This window comes from Pieris brassicae, chromosome 1 (assembly GCF_905147105.1).
Source record: "Pieris brassicae chromosome 1, ilPieBrab1.1, whole genome shotgun sequence".
In the NCBI taxonomy this organism is placed as follows: Eukaryota; Metazoa; Arthropoda; class Insecta; order Lepidoptera; family Pieridae; genus Pieris; species Pieris brassicae.
The window spans coordinates 20,657,459-20,679,468 of record NC_059665.1 but is presented as its reverse complement, the minus strand read 5'-3'; the positions used below and the strand labels follow the sequence as shown (position 1 = coordinate 20,679,468).

Below are 22,010 nucleotides of genomic sequence, written 5' to 3'. Positions count from 1 at the left end.
GGGTTAAAATGTTTTACTACCTCAATAAAAAAAAAATCATTTCCTTTTCAAAATTAATAAACACAAAAACGTTTTGATTTCAGAGTATCTATCCAACTGCCGACAATGCAGCGCTACGTACCGTCATGAGTCTCAGATACATCAAAATATTGATTATGATGTATATTAACTTAATAAAGGACCTAACAAGGAACATTTACTGAATAAAAGCTCTTTTCGTTAATAATTGAAAGCCTACATACAGCGGGAGACGGCAGTAGCTGCCGGTGCCACTATCAGACTTATGCACCTAGATCTACGGGGAAAAAACATTACAATACAAACACAGCTATTTTAAACTTAGCGATCAACCGCTCATAGCCGCGCCGTATAGGTTAATAGTTTCGCTAATCAACACATTTTCAACAGGAAATATGATCGATCACGAGGGAAGAGGAACATGATCAATCGACCTTGAATTAGCTACGTATATACACTGATTACTTATGATTCAAAAACAGGGTATGGCTCCGGCGCAGGTATATCCCTCTTGATCTCAACATCAACATACATTTACCTTTAGGCACACACAGTTCGATTTTTCAATGTGAATGTGAATGCTCTAACCCATAGGAATTAATAAGTTCAGTATTAAATTCGTGCCCCTTGCCCTACTTGGGAACCTGGATTCGACAGATCCACAGATGTCCAAAATCACTGTTTATCATAAGATGCTGACTGCAGAAAATCCCAAAATGGCACTGCCAGCGTTAAACCTGCTAGTGACAAAGCAACATCTAAATCTCAACTGAATTAATCTCAAAATAATGATAAACATCTTTTTGTCCTTGGTGCGACAGGCAGTTTTTTGTGCAGAGGCTATTTCAGCACAGAGCAATCATTTTCATATATAGTCCTGGAATGTGTCGCTTCCCAACGAACAAAAATCCTGGGAGCAGTGAGGGCACTCCATGAAGCCTTCAAGGTGCCAAGGAAACTTCTGAGTTTTTGCCACAGTACTACAGTCTACAATGAGTACTACTAATAAATGGAAAAAAAACTATCAGCAGTATTGAATAAAAATTTATTATTATTTAAATAATATTAACAGAGATCTAATTTAAACACAAATAATATACGAACCTAACAGGCAGATTCAAATTATATGCTTTTAATAGCAGTTTTCAGTTTCACTAATATATACAGCTTTCAACTTAATAAAACCAGTCAACTACATAATACCATAATATGTCATTTAATAGTATTCATGAATATTTTATAATTTTAATGTAGGAATCAATAATCAATATTATACTCGCAACTCAACTCGACTCTAAGTTACTATTTAATGATAAATACCCAAATTTTAGTCTTTCATTATAAGCATATACAATCAGTGTACATTCTTTGGACATCAGCACTGCTTGAGAAACATTATTTTTGTTGCATGAGCACTTATAACAATTATAAAATAATCACTGTTTAAAAATATCCCACAATAAATCAATACAATATATAAAATTTATATTTATCAAAGTTAGTAAAATAATTTATTGCCTTAAATTTTTTTATTTACATTTAATTTTATTCACTTGAACAACCAAACTACACTTTTGTATGGAAATTATGTGAGCCAGTAGCCCAAGGCAACTACAGTTTTGCATCTGTTTCAATAATTTTTTTATTCATAACTTTAAAGACATTATATCACACAAGGTTGATAATGTGTCTAAGACATGCCATTTTTCTTAAGACATCTTCCTTTAACAGTACAAACTTTTATTGTGAACATAGAAGAATGTAATGTCTCACCTAGAATACATCACTTTGGGGAATTATACACTTCACCACAAAGTTAACACTGGCTATAAAGTTATACTTGACAACCCATTTAAAGCTCTTATATATAAATATATAGTTTTTTATTTGCTAATCTTCGAAGTATGTTTATGAGACTATGTTTCATAAGCCAAGTATAAGATTAGATTATTTTTAATTCAGACTGTATGTTTATCCCTTACAGGTTCATTCAAAACCAGTGGTATATCACCACCAATATTTCTTGGGACCCAACCAGCAGACTCTTCTTCTAATCTTTTATTTTCCTCTTGAATGCGCTCATATTCATTAATCTCAATTTGATACTTTGGAGTTGTGATACCAAAGAAATCTGCTAATGTTTCTCCAGCATAGTCAACTACTTTTAATAATTTGGTACCAGATTTCCATGTGTAGTAGGAGATCCAAGGACCCCAAGAGAGTGTTTGCTGAAAATATATAATAATAATAAATATTGCATCTGAAAATATTTCTTTTACTGAAATACTAGTAGAATTTATTAAAATATAAACAATTCACACATTTTTAATTTCAACAATTTAGACTACTTCAACTTAATATGTACTGTATGTAATACTGTATGGAAAAAAAATCCAGTACTGTACTGTGTATAATTTCAGAAATATTTTAATTTTAGACTTTTGTCTACAAAAGAGTCCATTTTTAGTGGGCATAAACAATTGTAACGTTTAAAGATTTATGTCCTATTATAACAGATTTATAAGTTGCTCTATAATATGGTTCATAAAAATGTTTACCAGTATAGAAAAATACTGAAATACTTCATACCATCATTCGTTACAACATATTTCGTAACAAGCATTTATTTGATAAGAAAAGAGACATATATTTAACATCCTATTCTACACAATAAGAATGAAATACAATTTGAGACCAAACTTCTGTAACACACAAGTTAAATTTAAACTTACAGGCTCAATATTTTCCACATCATTTGGAGACATATTAATTTCATCTAACATTGTCTCTTCGATTTCCTCTTCAACACCATCACAGCAGTGAATAACTCTCACTTGTTTGTTTATTATCACCACATCTACTTGGTCCCGGTTTACATCTGCGTTAGGCATATTCATTGTATTTGAAGATGTTGGGAAGGTGGTGGACGCGGACACTGGTGCAACAATGACGTGTTAAAATTTTTACTAGCTTTAATGTGCAAAATTTGTTTTACAGTATAGTTTGCTTTATTTCCAAAACACAATGCGTACGAAGTACGAACTACGAACATTCAATAATATTCTCCTTTTCTATTTAACATGACAGCTAACAATTGACTGTTGATAGTAGTGTATGTTTTAAAAAATAAAATGTGGTAACACTAAGACCTTTTTCAAAGGCTAAAAAATCTCTGTAGTCTGTTTAATAATATAAAATTATTGTTTACCTATATTCTAATTTCTATATACCGTTACAATATACATTAGTGAATATTTTTGGCTTAAAGGTCTCGTTACCAGGCCATAAAATTATTAAAAAAAAAATTAGTGAATATAGTCAATATTTAAGATTTTTTGAAGTAACAATGTAAATAAATAATACAATAATTTAAAACTTTGAAAGTACAGTTTACGACATATTTAGTGTTTAAAAGTAAAGAGTTTAGTGAAATTATATAATTATTAATTAAACTCTGGAATTTCAAGTACATTATAACTTTAATAAATAAGTTGTGGAATTTAGAGCGCATTATTCCTTTGAATTAAAGAATGTAATTAGAAACTTAGAAAACCATAACTTAAACATCACCAAACAATCAAGCACGTACATGTACTGTAATAATCAAAAATGGAAGGTAGATGCAGGAGTTGTTTATTAGAATATAACGATGATTCAGAATTATTTAAATATTCGGAGAAAAATCGACGTCGCTTTGTATACTCTACAGGAATTCAGGTAATACATATTTAACAACTACTTCTAGTCTAAACACATGTTAGCTAGACTTAGAAGATACCAACAAAAAGACATTATTATTCTGATAATTCTTATAGGACCAATGTTTTCATTTATTATAATAATCCGTATGTGTTACAGGTTAAACGTGATGATCTGTTAATATTTCAATTGTGTAAAGAATGTAATTCAAACATGAAAGTAGCTTGTAAATTTAAAAAATCATGTCGGTCATCTGACCGTATATTTAAATCTTATATGCAAGCTAAGGAATTAGAAGATAATATTGACTTTGACACATTCATTAAAGGACATGATGATTCCATTAAATTAAGGTAAAGAAGCTGCATTAGTCATAAGTTTGGAATATACAGCGCATATACAGTAAAAAACATCTTTATATGCTTTTGTATTATTAAATTAGTCATTAGGTTATGTTAATATTAATATAAATTTACTTTACTTTTTTATACAAATGTTATTTTGTACAATCTTAATGCATATTTTGATGGTTTCTTATTATGAAAATTTCCATTTTTCTTTTATATTTTGATGTCCACTACACAACTATAATGGAATGAAAACTTCAGGTTACCACTAAACTTGCAGGATAATACACCAACTCATAATAAAAATAAAGATGTTGATAACGGTAAGTAGAAGTACGAATAATCATTGATAATTTATTAATTAGGTATAAAATATTTATGTTATGTTTGATCATTTATATGATTTTCGATGACTTTGACATTTTGGTGGTATAATACCATTATTATAGAGCTTAAAATATTCAGTTACCTAAACCAAATATTGTATATTGTCAATGACAAATAACAATTAATTACAGTATACTGAACAGATTGTTCTTCATTCACTTTACTATTTTTTCAGTTTCAACTACAACAAGTATGCGTAACTTCCTAACTGATGTAACTCACGATATTCCGGACAATGAGGCTCGTATCATTAATGAAGTAATTCAAGAGGAAGCCGATATATCTGATGCTTCCATTGACTCCCATTGGCTTCAAGATGAAGCTTCTGTGGTATCTGATTTTAGATTTGACTTTGGGTAAGAGGATTTTCAACCTTATGTGCGTGACTTAAGAGCCTTTAAGAACAAAAATGAAATAATGAAGAGGTGTAGTAGGTTCTAATTAGTTCTAATTAGGTTCGACTAGTTCTAATTCTTAATAAAATTTAAAATATACCTCGTTTATACAATCCCTACTTGGTCACTGCAGTTATAAAATCAGGTTTCTAAATTTATCCACAATGCTTAACACGGACCAAGTGTGTTTATGCCTATGAAAACAGTTTTAATGACATACTAAGATTTATGTCAACTTAGTTGGACCTACTACATAAATAATTTTTTATCCCGTATATTTTTATATGATTACAAAGTTATTTATGCAGTAAATTAATCAGTATATCTTTGTGTGATATAATAATGGAATGTTAGGTGTCGATATATGTTTCGCAGCCATTCTTAATCGGCCGTTCAATTGTTTGTAATAGTGTTTGTTACAACATTTAATAAACGGGCTGGCTAATGCTTAGGCCATTCGTACGATACAGTCATTATTTGGTATAAATAAAAAATATATTTTATTATTATTATATATATATATATATATATATATATATATATATATAAATGTTTTATTTATACTAAAACTATTATATTTCATTCAAAATATTTATTTTAATATAAAATAGCTTAAGTAAAATTCACATTATTATAATCCCTACACTCTTTCATCGTACTTGTTGTTTTTCATGAAACATTGCAAAACATCATCAAAGTTGTGGTTTGCCGACGCTATATTGACAGTTAGAATTATTTCGTTTCGAGTTTGAGAGTGGCAGAAAGTGGAATAAAATTTAAATTAACAGTCAACAGGCTAGGCAAGTAATGATACGTCATCGATCCAAGTCATTTGCCTGATTGTTTGATCAACTGGCTGACCATCTTTCAGGCCGCTAGTTAAACGGCTAGGCTGTTAATTGAACGGCTAATTAAGCTAGTTGGGTGCGACATATACACAAATCGTATCATTCAGTATGGGTTAAATATTTTATTAATTTAGAGTGGTGAGTGCCGTACAAATCAATGTATTTATTTAAAACATAAAAGATTTGTAATATTGATATGGTCACTATGAGATGTGGTTAGGTTGGCTAATTATGAAATAACTTAAAAGACTTTCCCTTACATAGGGGCTATCTCACAACTATTTAAGGTAAAAGAACTGCGTTGCGAAACTTGTTTTTTTTTACAAGTTATGTTTTTGATGGCATTATATATTTACTTTTAAGAAAAGTAATAATAATTCCAGAAATGTAAATAAATTATTTTATATAAATTATAAAAGAATAAAATTAAATCACATGGCGTTACAACCCTTTTAGGTCTGGGGCTCAGATTTCTGTATCTGTTTCATGAGAATTTGTTAATCTTTAGGCAAGTAGGTGATCGGCCTTCTGTGCCTGTCGCACTCTTTCGATTTTTTGGGTCTAAAGCAAGCCGTTTTGCGCACGATTTTTTCCTTCACCGTTCGAGCGAATATTAAATGCGCACAAGTCCATTGCGGGACCACAAGCTGGGAGTCGAACCTACGACCTCAGGGATGAGAGTCGCACGCTGAAGCCTCTAGGCCAACACTGCTCTATCTGCACTGCAATATAAATTATATTATTCGATTTTAAGCCATTTTTAACAATCAGGTCATGGGTTGAAACTTGAAATACTACATTATATATGAACATATAGATATGTTTTATCTTACGAAATAATCATACTTTCAGTTTGAGCCCATTTTCCACACATTCCATTGCAAATGATCATTGTTATACATTACCAGAATTTAATCATGAAAATTTTAAAATGAAATTATCTGAAAATCAAAAAGTCTATAATGAAAATAATCAAGAAAAAAAATTAGAAATACATAGAAGTGATACAGCAAGATGTGTTATTGATAAGAATTTGGATAAAGCTTTGTTAGACGAGAGCACTGATCGGATTGCATTAGAAGATTTACTTGCAACACCTCCAAGTTAGTAACAATTTTAAATATTACTGAAAGGATTGTAAAATTAGCTTAAATGTGTATAACAATACACACTTTGTTATACACTGTCTAAAAGCTGTTATTTTTATACAAAAATCTGTGATGGTATAGGACTTGTGTCTTTTGTAGATATTTTGATCAATAAATAGTTATATTATATTGTGATATAATCCCACGAACTTTGTTTTAAACAAACAATATTAATAGCTGATGTTATTTGTATAATTACAGTCGTCTCAAACGCCTGGGCGCCATCGACACCTACAATAAATAACATATTATTTGGAGATAAACTTGATGATGATATTAAGAAATCCGGTCAAAATATTGAACAATACAAAGAAGTTCAAGGTACAATTGATGTATTGGACGAATTCTTAAATTTAAACAACTTTGAAGACAAAGTATATGATACAGTGAAAGAAAATGGTGTAATAGATACTAGTTTAAAAGAATATAAAGAAAATTATGAATTAGATACAAACTTAACAACTGAAGGAAATGTTAATGAAAATCAAGATTGGTTTGAGGAAACAAATGAAACTAAATCTATAGAAACATCAATAACTGATATGAAACAAAATGGAAAGCATGTTATTATTGAAGAAAGTGACAATAGAATACGCATAAAAATAAAACGTAAAATGGAAAATAATGATAAAATAATCGATAAAAATGATAAACAGCTCAATCAATTAAATCCAGTTAAAATAAATGATAGTAATAATGAACAAGATAGTCGATCTCCGAATGAAGATGAGTGCTGTTTAAAAGAACTGTTGTGTAAAATATGTGATAAGAAGTTTGATAAATTGAGATTTCTCAAAATTCACTTTACAAAGAAACATAAAATGAAAATTAATCCATGTATAAGGAGTCAAGTGAAACGTATTTGTGCGTATTGTGGACTTGAGACTAGGCAAAGTCTATCTAGATTTTTGAAACACATTGATACACACGTGGTATGTATTTTAATAATTGCACATTTCATTCCAGGTTCAATATGAAGTTTCATTTATTTCAGTATAAGTAAAAAATATTTGAGAATGACAGCTAGGTACTATATACTGAGGCCATTTTTAACATGAATAACTGATTAAATTTCTTTGTATATTTCTAATATTCAAGTGTAATGTCGGATTAATAAAAACATAAATGTCCAAAAACAATATAGAGATTCAGATACGAGACTTAGTACGAACTCCCAAAAAAACCAAAGTCAATGACAATCTATGGTTTGAGCCAATCTTCTGTCTTAACGATGCTAAATAAATTTATATTTACAATTAAGTTTTTGCACTTTAAATTAATTAATTTTGTCTTTATCTTGCAGTTTTTTTTCAATAAACACATTATTGTAATTTTATGTGGCTCACAGATTACTAAAACGTTTTCTTCTTTTTTTATTTTATCGCCTGGTCTTCTCTGTAATCATACTAAAAACAGTAGAACAATGTTTCTGAATACTATAGTATAAGCTTGGCTTCAACCGTCTTACAATAACGTTTCTGAATCTCAGCCTGTATTTAAATTACTACTCTCAAATTTTATCTTGACTTTTGTTAAGACTTCTTGCTCTATGTAGTTGGCTTTTTGGCAGTACTCAAAACATTTCGGAATTTTTTGTTCATTTTACTATTAAGGGTAATGTTCAAGTAATACGTAATGATACTAATTTGGGGGGGGGGGGTCCTCTTGTAAAACGTTACGATGCAGGGCGGGAATTGAATTACGCGTTACTGATAATATTATTTTCGACTTTCCAGTACTTTACACCACATAATGGTAAGTTTTAGGTATAAAGACACTGGGCGTGGTCACGAAACGTTTTACTATTGGATACAGAAAAGTTACGGTGCGTTCATGGGGGGGGGGGGGGGCAAGAATCTCCAAAAATTGAGAGATGTAATATTTGAACGCTCCCTAACCTATGAAAATTGTCAATATAAGCAATAGTTATACGACGATGATTTTTTTTTAAATGTAACACCTGATGTTCATCTGTTATTAAGTGATACCGCCTCGTCTGGTCTGCAACTGCGTTGCCGACCCTTAAAGAATTAATATTTCAAGTAATTGGAATTGTTTCAGAACAAAGTGTCATATTCGTGTAATAAATGCAGTTTCACATTCAGTACTAAACGGCGATTGATAACGCATGAAAATGTTCACAAAGGAGTGTCAGATGTAAAACCAGTCACTAAACAGAAGGTATGCCTTAACGTCACTCGTTATAACGACAAAATTCCTGAATGACGGTACTTAAGGAATAAAATATTATTTTAATTAAAAAGAAAATCAAAACAAATGTAAAAAATTTGGTTCCTGTGTACTTTTAACCCGTGCATTTCATCGCAATATTGCGATACTTATTATTTTTTTTTTTGTAGAAAATAATGTGTGGTATATGCGGTAGGGCATACACATCGTCGAACTATCACGTTCATATGCGAAGACATTTAAAGGACTACGCGTATAATTGCGTAGAATGCGATGCCGGCTTTTACAGGAGGACTGATTTGACATTACATATGAGGTAAATTTTCTGAGATTTTGAAAAAAAATGTATAAAACGTGGGTTTATGGATTTTTGTTTGTGTAGCAACTTAAAACTGAGTTGCCATTTTTGTGATTTGAGTTATTGTTTTTTTTTTTCTAACTTTAACAAAAAAAAATGTTTTTTTTAAAGTGCCTTCGCCGGTACTATATAACTAAGTCAAATGCGATTCCAACTTCGATATTTATCTGTGGTACCAACGTTCGGCGCTACTGATAATGACAACTAATCATCAATTTTAGTAATACATTGGAATATCTACGACAGAGTGACAGTATGGGAATGACATTAGCTCAGGCTTTGTCACGTGACCGTTTTCAAAAAAATCGTTTAGCGCTAGTGGGTTTCGCCTGTTAGAAAGTTATTTAGCCACAAGCCCCGGGGCTGTTAGAAAAAATTATAGCTTATAATACCCGGGGATTAATTAAATAATTTTTGAAATTGGTCCAATACTTTTCGTTCAACAGCTTCGGACATACAAATGCGACATAACGATTACATGTGACACGTAGTTGTAATAACTTAAATTTAAATTATTTTTGACATATATATTTTTCCACAGAACTCACACAGGTGAACGTCCCATGACTTGTACATTCTGTAGCAAATCATTTAAAAGACGAGATATTCTCAATGTCCACATCAGAAGGCACACGGGTAAGTCTTTTTAAAGGGTTCATTATTTAGCCGAGTGTTATCTGTCCAAATCGGCATTTTTTTACAGCTCATATTAAAAGTATACAATTAAAATTATTTAACAATCATTATAGTTATAATAATGAAAAAGCATTATCTTTGTTATGAAAGGGATCCAGAAACAACATGTATAGGAATAAATTTATGTTCATTAAAAAAGATTATATATAACATAAGAAACAAATTATTTATTTTTAGGGGAGAGGCCTTTTAAATGCGATATCTGTGATAAAACTTTTACGACAAAACACAATTTGATGACTCATAAATCTCGTTCCAAGGACTGTCTTATTCTACAAGAAAAACTCGCTTTTCCTAATGGTATACAAGATTTACCCTGATGTATCAATGGAATTAAAAAGAAATTACTAAACCGTGTTTTATTTTGCAATATTCTTTCGTCGTCGTTATATATAATATATGTACGAATTTTTATATGTACGGCTTTTTGTCTATTAGTAGAAATAAATACTATAATCGTTTCACTCAAAGTTGTTATTCAAATTATCATACAAAGCTTATAAAGATTTAAATATTTACTAGTTGCCCCCACGAACTTGGATTCTCCTCAATGTGGTTTTAGTTAGCCTTAATACCGTGACACGATAGAATAATTTCACTGTATTATCGTCACTATAATTGGAATTTGACACGTGGTTGGCTATGCTAGCACCGAAAATTAAAAAAAGTAGAAATAATTGAATTTCACGGTATTTCGTTTACTACAAAATAAATTTAATTTATACTTTAGCCTCAATAACACGTGGTAATCATGATATTGAATTGTAGCTTATATGACACGTTTGTCGGTTTACCATAACAGTGTCATCATCTATTGATTACTTACTCAATCCAGGCGAAAAGTGTCGACATCTGTTAGAATCTTTTGGAGTTAACAGATAATTGTGACTGTCAATTAATTATAGACAAATAATTTGCAATAAAATAAAATTGCGACTATAATTAAAGATCTAAGCTATCCTATCTCTTAAGTTGGACCAGACTGCACACGGTGTGCCAATTTAATTTAAAATCGGTTAAGTAGTTTAGGAGTCCATCGCGGACAAACATCGTGACAGGATGATGGTAATGGTAAAGATAATGGTCGTATAGTGAATTCGTATCGATTGAGTTAAACCCCTATTTGTCTAGTCTCCCAATTACTGTATGGTGCTTATAATCAAAATACCATTTATTCGTGTAAGGTATTCTAATGTAGTTATGTAAGTTAGTAGACAAACTTATTGTAAATAATATTACTTTTTTAGTCAAATTTATAGCGTAGAACGGATGAGAAGAACTGGAAATGAATGAATGAAATCTCCATTACTTTAAATCGCCAAGAATTTTACTTTTACAAAATGTTTAAAAGTATCTGCAACCATTACATCATGCCTTTCACCACATATTAGTATACTAAAGAAGCTGGTCGGCCCATATGTGACTTTCACAGCGTTCATAGATGCGTTGCAGGCCTATCAGGAAAGAGTGCTAGGGAAGCTGATTTTATAGTTCGTGAATTCGAAATTCGAACTGGAACATTTACAACTATCGAGATGGTATCGACAATTTTGTTACTAATTTTAATATATGAAATTAGTGGGGTGAACCTAAATAATTACTCAAAAACCCCCTTAGTTACGTTTTGGTAGAAGAGTGGAACTCGATATTATTCAGACATCACTTTAGCCAGCTTCTTATAACCTAACGCCTAACTTTAAATACCTTATAAATTATCAGTGAAATAAACTCTATTGTCGTTGAAATTTTGACATTGATTATTAAACTAAAAGCGCCAAAAAGTTATACCAAAGCAACATTTTACGTATTAAGTCGGATTAGTTATTATTTAATACACGGGGACAGTGAATATAATATTGATGTTTCAATACTAAATCTATATAAAAAGCCTAGCCCTCAAAATATTATTCTTACTAGAGTATTAAAAGAGGTTGGGTTTGGATCTATGCTTCTACGGTTCCCAGCACGACATGCTTGCATTAGCATGGTAGCATAGGTGCAAAGCCACCCTACCACATCCTTCTGATGGGTAGGGAGGCGTGGTCTTGGGGGTAGCGCAGGTCGCTGTGATCCCCAAGGCAAGTTTGGTGGACTAACCTTCCCGAGGTTGCCAACCCTGTTTTTGGTCTAATGTACCCTATGTATTAGACGTAACTAAAACCACCAAGCGAACTATTGCAGGGATGTAGAGGTCATGTCCTTGCGAGTTCATCATCCAAAATAAAAAGACGGTGGACAGTAAATGACCTCCCGCGTGTTTGTGCCGTGCGCGGGGACCCTTACGGGGGGATGAAGGAGTCCTGGAGGTTGAGTGGAGTAGTGCAACAAACTCCAGCTGGAGTCAGGGACCTCGGCCAGTTACGCGGAAGCAGCAGCATCCTACAAAGCCAACGAGCTTTGTGTTGCCGTGATGACTGAGCCCTTTATAGACATGACACAAGAACAGGCAGATAATATCCGCCTACAAATCGAGGGTAAAATCCAAGATGAGCTCATGGCGGATCTTGAAGCTACCCTAGCAACTAAACCCAAGGACATCAGATTCCGGGGTAGAGCCCACTTCTCAGATGGTGTCCTCAAAACTTGGTGCGAGGATACCTACACACTGGGATGGCTTACCGGAGCATGCGATGTCATCAACAATCCGATACCGGACACCAAACTGGTGGTACGGCCTCAGTCAGACATTCCGAAGAAGGTGCCGTGCTTACTGCATGTTCCAGAGTTCACTGGTAGCACGGAAACTGTACACCAGGCAAAACCGCCACCTAAACATCAGATCTTGGACCCTGACTCACGAACGTAGGACACAGGACCCGACAGGCGTATCTCTGTTCCTTCGTGTTCCGGAGTATGAGATCTCAAAGATCAAAGCACACGAACGCCGCATTTACTACTACTACTATCTGATGGGGAACATCTATATCCGAATTCTGGAAAAGGATGAACCCTCAGAGGTAGCTGCCGCCACAGTAACCACTGCCAGTACATCGGGGACGGGATCCTCGGGGCCAAAGCCGCCCTCGTCAATGACGGAGGTAGCCGCGGTCGCCGAGGCAAACGTCCCCATGGAGACAGTTCAACAACCACCCTCACCGGTGGAACTAACCTCGGATGACGAGTTCTTTCAGGAGACAGGGGGGAGTGAATTCAGCGACAGCTGTTTGCGCTCCTCCCCGTAACCGGACTGACCTTATCCAGACTAACCTCCAGCACAGCCAAACAGCGTCGGCTTTGCAGACTGCTGGAGAACAACCCGAAGACCATTGCCGCGATCCAGGAGCCGTGGATCAGGAATGGCAAGATATGCGGCCTGGGTAGCACCGGTGGTAAACTTTTGCTGGATACCTCCGTAAGTAACCCAAGAACCTGCATTATCATACCTAAACATGTACCAGCATACCTAATTAACGAACTGTGTTCAAGGGACCTTACAACCATTAGGTTACCTAGGGACGCACATCCAGACATCGTCCTGGAGTCCGCCTACTTACCGGGTGACAAGGACGTGCCCACTCCAGAACTCGGCCTTCTGGCTGACTACTGTGAGAGGGAGAAACTGGAGCTTATTTAGGTTGGTTTTCGTTTCGATTTGTTGATGTGCTCCGCGAGCGTGATTGTGAATGTGAATGGTGGCGAGAACGACTGTTGCGGTAGTTGTCGCGAGGTTGTGCTCGTAGCTCGGCAACTTCCAAAGACAACCTTCTTATTTCACCGATGAGGGTGTCGATGGTTGGTTGTTCTGGAGGTGGTGGCGATGCTACAGGTGTGAAAGGCGTTGCGACGGCAGCGATGTGTTGCGACGGCAGCGATGTGTTGCGACGGCGTGTGGACTTCCATCATTTTGTCCGCGAGCAAGGTCAGGTCGTCAAGCGTCGTTTTGATTTTAAACGCTTCGCTGACGGCTAGCACGGAACGAATGTGTGGCGGCAGATGCTCGAGCCACATCATTTTGATGGTGCTCTCGGGATTGGTTTAGGTTGATTGGTCCTTATTTGGTTAAAATAAAACTTCCTAATAATTCGTTGAGAAGAGGTGAAGATGGAATGTGGAATGTGTTTAATTTTTAAAAACTGTAGATTTATATACAAAAGTTATCCTACACTGGCCACTAGTGGTAACATGTGGTACCAAAATGCGAAGGGTGCGTAGACGATAAAATCGAGGCGCGGCAAAAAGTTGTCCTTTTCTGCGCGCAACCGTCGAAGGGTACGAACGTGTTCTTCTCAGAACAGTCCGATATCGTGGTCTAACGATAACGCCAATTAACTGTTCTTTTCAGAACAAATTATTGTTTCATGACGATAATGTTTACAACTGTCCTTGTCAGGACACATCACTGTTTCATTACGACACGTACTAATCACCTACACTTATAATCGCAGCAGACTCCAACGCGCACCACACGCTATGGGGTAATGCAAATACCAACGCTCGAGGTGAGAATATGCTTAACTTCATTCTTAGCAATAATCTTATCTTAGCAAACAGCGGCTCTGAACCAACCTTTATCAACGCACGCTCGCAAACCATAATCGATCTAATAATGGTGACCACTGGTCTGTCAGATCACATACAGGACTGGCATGTCTCCAGAGAGCTATCATGCTCAGATAACAGGTGGATCCGCTTTGCAATCAAAGGGGAGCTACCTAAACCACAACCACGACGCATACCTCGGAGAACTGACTCAGTAAAATTTTACAGTATAATCGGCTCAGAGGTAAGCAAACTAACAATACCAACCACCATTGATGTACAAGACATAGACAAACATGTAAATAACCTGCTAAATCATTTACAAAAACCGATGCAGAAACATGTGAACTACTGATGGAAACACACTTTCCAGGCTGCATAATTGCAAACGACCAGGCATGGCAACCCTATTCAGAAAGAGCCACCACCGACTCAGACTGGAATGTAGCTCACAAAATAATCACAAATGAAAAAGTAACATGGGCAATCAACTCCTTCCTACCATTCAAAGCGGCTGACCTGGATGCCATCTTCCCAGGCCTACTAAAATGTCTCAATCTTCCGAGCATGTATAGCCCACCGCTACATACCTTTGAAATGGAGGGAAGTGAAAATAATATTCATCCCAAAACCAGGCAGAGAGGACTATACCCAGGCGAAATCCTTCAGACCCATAAGCCTCACATCTTTCCTGTTAAAAACAATGGAGAGGCTAGGTGATCTGGAAATACGTAGCCAGGTATCGCTATCCAAATTCCTGCACCCAAATCAACATGCCTACAGCCCAGGCAAATCAACGGATTCATCACTCCACAACGTTGTGTCTCGCATTGGCGACTCCCTGAAGTTAAAACAGTCAACCCTTGGTGCATTTATTAACATCGAAGGCGCTTTTGACAAAACAAACTTCACGAGCATAACCAGAGCACTCGTTACATGTGGAGTATCATCAACCCTGATAGGGTGGATAAACAACGAGCTATACAGTTCACTGTTAATTCCACAACACGGGGCATTGTCAGCAGAGGGTGTCCTATCGCTGCTACTATGGAACGTCGTAGTTAACGAGCTCATCACAGAACTCAACGCTGGCAACCTCTACACAGTGGGATATGCGGACGACATAGCTATCTTAATATCGGGGAGCTTTGAAAGTACCCTATGCGATCTCATGGGAAGGGCTTTCAAAGTAATTGAGAGATGGTGTAACAAGCACGAGCTATCTGTCAACCCCCTGTTCTGGGACCACACAGGCTTCCAAAACTCTTCAACACTGAACTCAAACTCAAAAATGAAATAAAGTACTTAGGTGTGATTCTGGACAGTAAACTGCTCATGAACAAACACCTAGAACAAACTAAACAAAGCAACGATCGCCTTCTATCAATGCAAAAAGATGCTAGGAGTGAAATGGGGCTTATCGCCTAAAATAACATTATGGCTATACACTGCCATAATCAGGCCAATGCTGGCCTATGGAGCCCTGGTTTGGTGGCCAAGATCTGAACTTCAAACGGCGATCACGAAACTGGGACGCTTCCAAAGGCTTGCCTTGTCCGCTGCTAGCGGTTGTATGAGAACAACTCCGACCGCAGCAACGGAGATAGCCCTGCAAATCTTACCTCTGGACCTACACATACAGCAGGAGGCAGACCATTATGGTAATGGATCTATGGGGAAAAAACCACTACAGTTCACACACAGTGATTCTCAACAGGGCAATAGAGTACCAACCTCTTATAGCTGCGCCATGTGACAGAATCACTAACCAACTAATATTCAACAAGAAATATCTTATACAACTGAGAGAAGAGGAGCAGGATCAGTCGCCCCTGAATGAGCTACGTATATACACTGATGGTTCAAAAACAGGGTGTGGCTCAGGCGCTGGTATTTTCTCCTTTGATCTCAACATCAACATACACCTACCTCTGGGCACACAAAGCACAATTTTCCAATTTGAATGTGTCGCTCTAACTGAAGCAGCCAGAGCCGTACAGCGGATGGGAGTTAATGACTTTTGCATTAAGCTCATATCCGACAGTGCATCCGTGCTGATGGCGCTCGGTAACGAAAACACAAACAGTAAATTAATACTGAAATGTCACGAAGCACTGGAGGCAATAGCTCTAACAAATAGAGTTACCTTACAGTGGATAAAGGGACACAGTAGCTCTCTCGGCAACGATGCAGCCGACGAGCTTGCGAGAAGAGGCTCTGGTATGATGCCTGCTGGCCCGCATCCGCTCTTCCCCTTGCCCTTCTCGCTAGTACGAACCTGGATTCGCTAGAGATCCACTGTACTCCAGAATCAACGATGGTCGCGAAGTGTAGATTGCAAACAGTCCAAAATGGCTCTGCCGGCTGTGAACCCGCAACTTACTAAGCGACTTCTAAACCTGAACAGAACCAATCTCAAAACAATCATAGGGACAATCACGGGCCATTGTCTCCTTAACAAACATCTTTTCGTCCTAGGCGCGACAGACAGCCCCTTGTGCAGAGGTTGTTTCAGCGCAGAGGAATCAGTCACCCACGTAGTCCTGGAATGCGAGGCTGTGGCTAATCAACGTACAAAAATCCTCGGAACAGTGAGGTCGCTCCGCGAAGCCTGTGAAGTGCCCGGGAGACTTCTGTGCTTCTGGAAGGAGTTAGGCTGGCTAAATTAGCCAGGGCTGAACGCACAACGGACCGACTACGCGTCTAAGTGCAGAAATTGAGTCCACCCTACCTTACCTAAGAGGTTGACACGGTGAAGTATGTACTCGCCACAACCTTAAAAATGATGTTTGGTTTGGCTCTGAAATTTCAAAAAAGGATAGCAAATAAAACAATAACATCTACAACGTCATATAATTTATTCATGAACGCTTATACCTAAGAGCACTAATAATTATCTCATCAGTGCCATTAGATTGTAGTGATATGGAACAATTATATACAAAAATAACAATGGTCTCATACACATAGGCACTTCTATATAACAACGGCGCTGCAAATTCATAATCAAATTGATTGAGAAATAATACTTTTATGATAAAGATCACCATTTAGAGCCACAATGTTGGGGTTAAACTTAAAGTTTTATCTGGTAGCTTTCAATTGTTATTTGGTTTATCAAATATGATTGAAGCTATTCATAAAAAAATAATTTTAAATTAAAACTAGTAATAAAACCTATGAAGCTCCGCGAACCTTAGTGGAATTATATAACTTTCATACCGAAACAGCTTTAATTGTTAACTAGCAACACCGCCTGACATTTTGTTACACTATTTTCACAATTTCACCAATCCAAAACACATTCATAAAAATTTAGAATTTCAATAAAAAAGACAACATGATTTTACAAAAACCTAAACTTACTCTGGTGTAAAAAAAATACTACAATCTAATTAATCTTATAAATAATGTTCAAATTGAACAGAATGGCTTTGTTATCATGTCCAATCTCTATAATTTAAATTACATAAAGTAATAAAGTGTCCTTTCATGAGTAACTTTATAACTATTATTTTAAAATATTCGTTAAAAGCATTTGTACTACATAAGTTATAGAGATTGGTCAAAGATTTTTTGCCAATGCCAGCCAAAGTTAGCCCATTACGGCTGCCATTATTTAGGTGCCCTGTAGTTCATAAAACTTTGCTTTGAATCTCCTAATCGAACCAATTATTTAATTTCTTTTAAAGTTGACAATTACATCTCAATCATCAAACTTTTGAGATATAAATGTTATAAATAAAGTAAAATAAATTTGCATGCAGTTTAAATTAAAAACTTTCTTAAATTAATTTAAAAGAATTATAATGATGGTAACTTATAAAGCAACATCATATAAATATAGTAAAATTTGTTTGAAGTGTTAGCATGGAGCGCATAAACCCAGCTCCTCACACTATTAGACTAAACAAAAGAAATAACATTAGGAAATATTTTTTTAATTGCTACAGATATCTATCCTAAAGCCCACCATAAAAAAAATGAAACAGTTCTGAGATGCTCAAATGATGTATTAGTCTAGGATTACCATATTACAATCAGTTGTAGTAAAACTCACAACCAGAACTGATTTGTAATATAAAAACTTTGTTGTAAAGAAAAGAAAAGAAAATATAAAAAAAATATTTTTAATCTAAACTAAATCAGTTTTTCACCGTTTCTGTCTCTTTTCCTAACAACCTAAACATGATTTGACAAGACACATTCGGTAAAATAGTGAAAACTGATTTAGTTTAAGTTAAAGTAGACCTTAAAAGGTAGTGTGTCATGTAGACTTAAATGTTTATTAACTTTACCTTATTTCATTTAATCTACTATTTGTATTATTATTCATTATCTACCAAATTGTCACAACACACTCTTGGGCCTTAGGATGAAATCAACCAAAACCACTTCAATTGTAAACATAACACTTCACAATCCACAAAGTCACTATCATCATATACACTAGGACTTTTGTCCTTTGGCCCGTTGTAAATTTGCTACTATACAGTTGTCAGCCAACTGTATACGCATTGAAGAGTTCTCTTTTCGTAATTCTGACAGCTCTTTGTTAAGCCTTAACACTTCTAGTACTAGCTTGGCATTCTCTTTTTCAACTTGTTCTAATCTGAAAGAGATAGTTCAATCAAGTTTGTATACCATAAACATGTTTTGTTCTCATTTCTGAACAAAAAGTAAAGAAGATATTTTATGGCTTAGGGATAATTTACTTGAGCATAAATCATTTTAGTAAGTTACCCAAAAGTCACCACACTATTTATATCAACTTACTTCTTAGTCTTCATAGTGAGATCAGCAATGTGGTCACATGCTTTTGCGAGTATTCCTCCTTTACTGGCAGTGTCTGCTTGGCCACAGTTAGGTATCATGTCTGCTATCTTTGTAATCCAGCTGTTAATTTTGTCCCTTCTCCGCCTTTCAACTTCATTGTGGGTAGCTCTTCTTTTATCATCACGCTGAAATCATTGCTTATGTGTGAGATGTCAAAATAATTCTTGCTCATGGACAATGGTTACTAACTGGTAAAACATTTTTCCCATTCATAAAAACTAAATCAGTCTATTTACATTCTTCACCAAAGTACTGGTTCACTTCTTTTTGTCAAATTATGTTTATGCTGTGATTAAGTGACAGATGAGTTTATAGAGTTAAAATGGGTCAATTATGTGCAATTTTTAAAATTTTGAGTTAAGTATAAACTTTAACTTTGAGTTAAGTATAAAGCTAAAACTTTTAAACAAATTTAACAAATTAAATTTGTTGACAAGTGTGTGGAGTGATGAGGAACAGAGTTGCCCAAGATAGACATTAATGAAAAAGGTTGAAGGAGGCCATTGCTGACTAGCAAACAGATCTGCAGAAATCAAGCAAGATCCAAATGTTAGAATAATTCAACCTTCTAATACCTAGTTTAATATAATGAACTATGTTTATGTGTGTAGCTTAGTCAATATGAATAAAAGGCATTATTATTACATTGGTCTAATAATTTAGACAGAATCTGCAACCTCAGATTTAACTAGTAAGCCATAACAATTTTTATTTAGCAATCATTTTGCTGTTAAATTACTATGCTCTAGAAAACTTTATTTGCAAACATACTTTTAAAATAATTAATTACCTTCTTAGCAGTAGCAGCTTTAGCTTGCAATGGTTGTCGTTTGATTGGTTTCTTTTGAGAATCTGAGCTAAAAACCTCTACTGGGTTATTTATGATATAAAATTCTCCACTTGGAATAACTGAAATGGTTTAATATTTCATGAAATGCTTATACTGTATCTTTATTATTAATAATACATAGTTTCAATCTGGTAAAAAAGTATTTTCTTTCAATGTATAAAAGCTATGTTAACAAAAGACAATACTATCTTTATTTGTTTTATGGAAAAGTATGTAAAGTAAATAGCTGATTAAATCTTATCTTCAATTTTATTCAAAAACATTTAAATGATTATGACATAAGTCAAGTAATATAAAAAAACATGAAATTTTCATAATTATATCAATTTAACGTTAACTAGAATGAGTTTATTCTGATGATATACCACTGGCACTAGAATATAAAAATATTATTACTATACTCACGATGAGTTGGTGATTCTGAAGTCATATTGTTTGTTGGCTCTTCTTCATCCATTTGCACTATCTTGTAAGCCACAGAACCAGCTAAAATAAAATAAACTTATTAGGGCAACAATGTTTTTTACTTTAAATAGTAAAGTTATCCTTTATTTTGTTAAGTTTACTAATGAGATAATACAAATAGACAAAAATCACTTACATAAATCTCTAAAGTTATAAGATGAACTGTCCTCGTCTTCATTACCTTCTAAATACGTGTGAGTTACTAATTGTGGTCTTTCGCCGGTTACACTTCCTGGAATATAATTCAATTTACATTGTTATGCGATAATTCAATAAAAATCAGTAATCACTTGATTCTATACTAAGATAATTAAATTGTCCTGGCAAAGCATGTATTTGTAAACAAATACACATGTTTATCCAATTTACTTAACTCACCATATGCAGGTTCTTCTACTAAATCCAAAAATTCTCTATCATCACTGAAATGAATTATTTACTGTTTAATTGCAACAATTATATTAAAGTGTTGAATACAATTCAGGCTAACGCTGCCAAATCACAATGATTAAAAAGTTGACCTTCACACGCTTACAGTTATGTAATTAGATTATATTTGGTCCCAATATATTCTTGTTAAGTGAATTTTAATACCTGTCAATTGAATCTTCATGTAACTCTATTTCAACTTTTTCAATTTTAGCCATTGCGCTTTATTATTTTTGAATTTCCTCAATTTGATCACGGGAACAAAATAAAGGGTCATGTGATGAAACCAAAGACAATTTTAGACAGATAATCAATAGTTCGTATCGGCATAATTTGAACCACAGGTTATAATAACTTTTTGCCATATTACCATAGTGAACTATATTCAATTGTTCTCTTGGTAACCAGATGGCTCTGTAAAACGAGGCTTACAAATTTTCAACAAGACTACTAGATAGCGTTAAATATATTTTTTTAAGAAATTTCTGCGCTTAAACTTATAGAATGAAATACGTCGGACATAAATTTATTTTAAAGTATTACAAGCTGTGTGTATTAATCACACAGCTAGTGCAAAGCGGTACAGAATTTTGCGTCAAATATTTGTACAAAAAGTTTTACAGCGCTTTTTAATGGTGCAGCATTTCGTGTATTTAAAATAACAGTATTTTACGAATAACGTTTACGTTTTGTTAAGTGAATAATTGATCTGCTTAAAGTATATAATGCACCTAAGATTATACAGGTCAGAGACATGCACTTAATGCCACATGATGGAAATTGACAAACTGTAGGTGCTAATCTCGTTTTATCTGTGCTTCTTTCCACAACCGCTTTACACTTATTCAGAGCTTCTACAATAAAA

General features: G+C 34.6%; 3 protein-coding genes across 4 annotated transcripts; 1 reads left to right on the top strand and 2 right to left on the bottom strand.

Annotated features, from left to right (window-relative positions):
* Window positions 1-1,047: 1,047 nt before the first annotated feature.
* LOC123715083 (protein FAM177A1-like) lies at window positions 1,048-3,100 on the bottom strand. The gene is made up of 2 exons (XM_045669905.1): window positions 2,751-3,100; window positions 1,048-2,246 (listed from the first exon to the last, which is right to left on the bottom strand). The coding sequence occupies exons 1-2, from the start codon at window positions 2,913-2,915 to the stop codon at window positions 1,977-1,979; spliced, it is 435 nt and encodes a 144-aa protein (XP_045525861.1). The 5' UTR covers window positions 2,916-3,100; the 3' UTR covers window positions 1,048-1,976.
* Window positions 3,101-3,328: 228 nt separating this feature from the next.
* Window positions 3,329-10,438, top strand: LOC123714503 (zinc finger protein 37-like). The gene is made up of 10 exons (XM_045668776.1): window positions 3,329-3,735; window positions 3,877-4,070; window positions 4,326-4,387; window positions 4,627-4,807; window positions 6,547-6,797; window positions 7,044-7,774; window positions 8,904-9,023; window positions 9,203-9,348; window positions 9,932-10,026; window positions 10,264-10,438. The coding sequence occupies exons 1-10, from the start codon at window positions 3,628-3,630 to the stop codon at window positions 10,404-10,406; spliced, it is 2,031 nt and encodes a 676-aa protein (XP_045524732.1). The 5' UTR covers window positions 3,329-3,627; the 3' UTR covers window positions 10,407-10,438.
* Window positions 10,439-17,404: 6,966 nt separating this feature from the next.
* Window positions 17,405-21,422, bottom strand: LOC123713616 (upstream stimulatory factor 2). Of its 2 annotated transcripts, XM_045667372.1 has the most exons (7): window positions 21,311-21,422; window positions 21,095-21,138; window positions 20,853-20,948; window positions 20,657-20,737; window positions 20,192-20,310; window positions 19,342-19,526; window positions 17,405-19,177 (listed from the first exon to the last, which is right to left on the bottom strand). In XM_045667372.1, the coding sequence occupies exons 1-7, from the start codon at window positions 21,361-21,363 to the stop codon at window positions 19,015-19,017; spliced, it is 741 nt and encodes a 246-aa protein (XP_045523328.1). In that variant the 5' UTR covers window positions 21,364-21,422; the 3' UTR covers window positions 17,405-19,014. The 2 variants fall into 2 exon arrangements, with proteins under 2 accessions (XP_045523328.1, XP_045523336.1); XM_045667380.1 differs by lacking the exon at window positions 21,095-21,138 and having other exon boundaries at window positions 21,311-21,421.
* Between the last annotated feature and the right edge of the window lie 588 nt (window positions 21,423-22,010).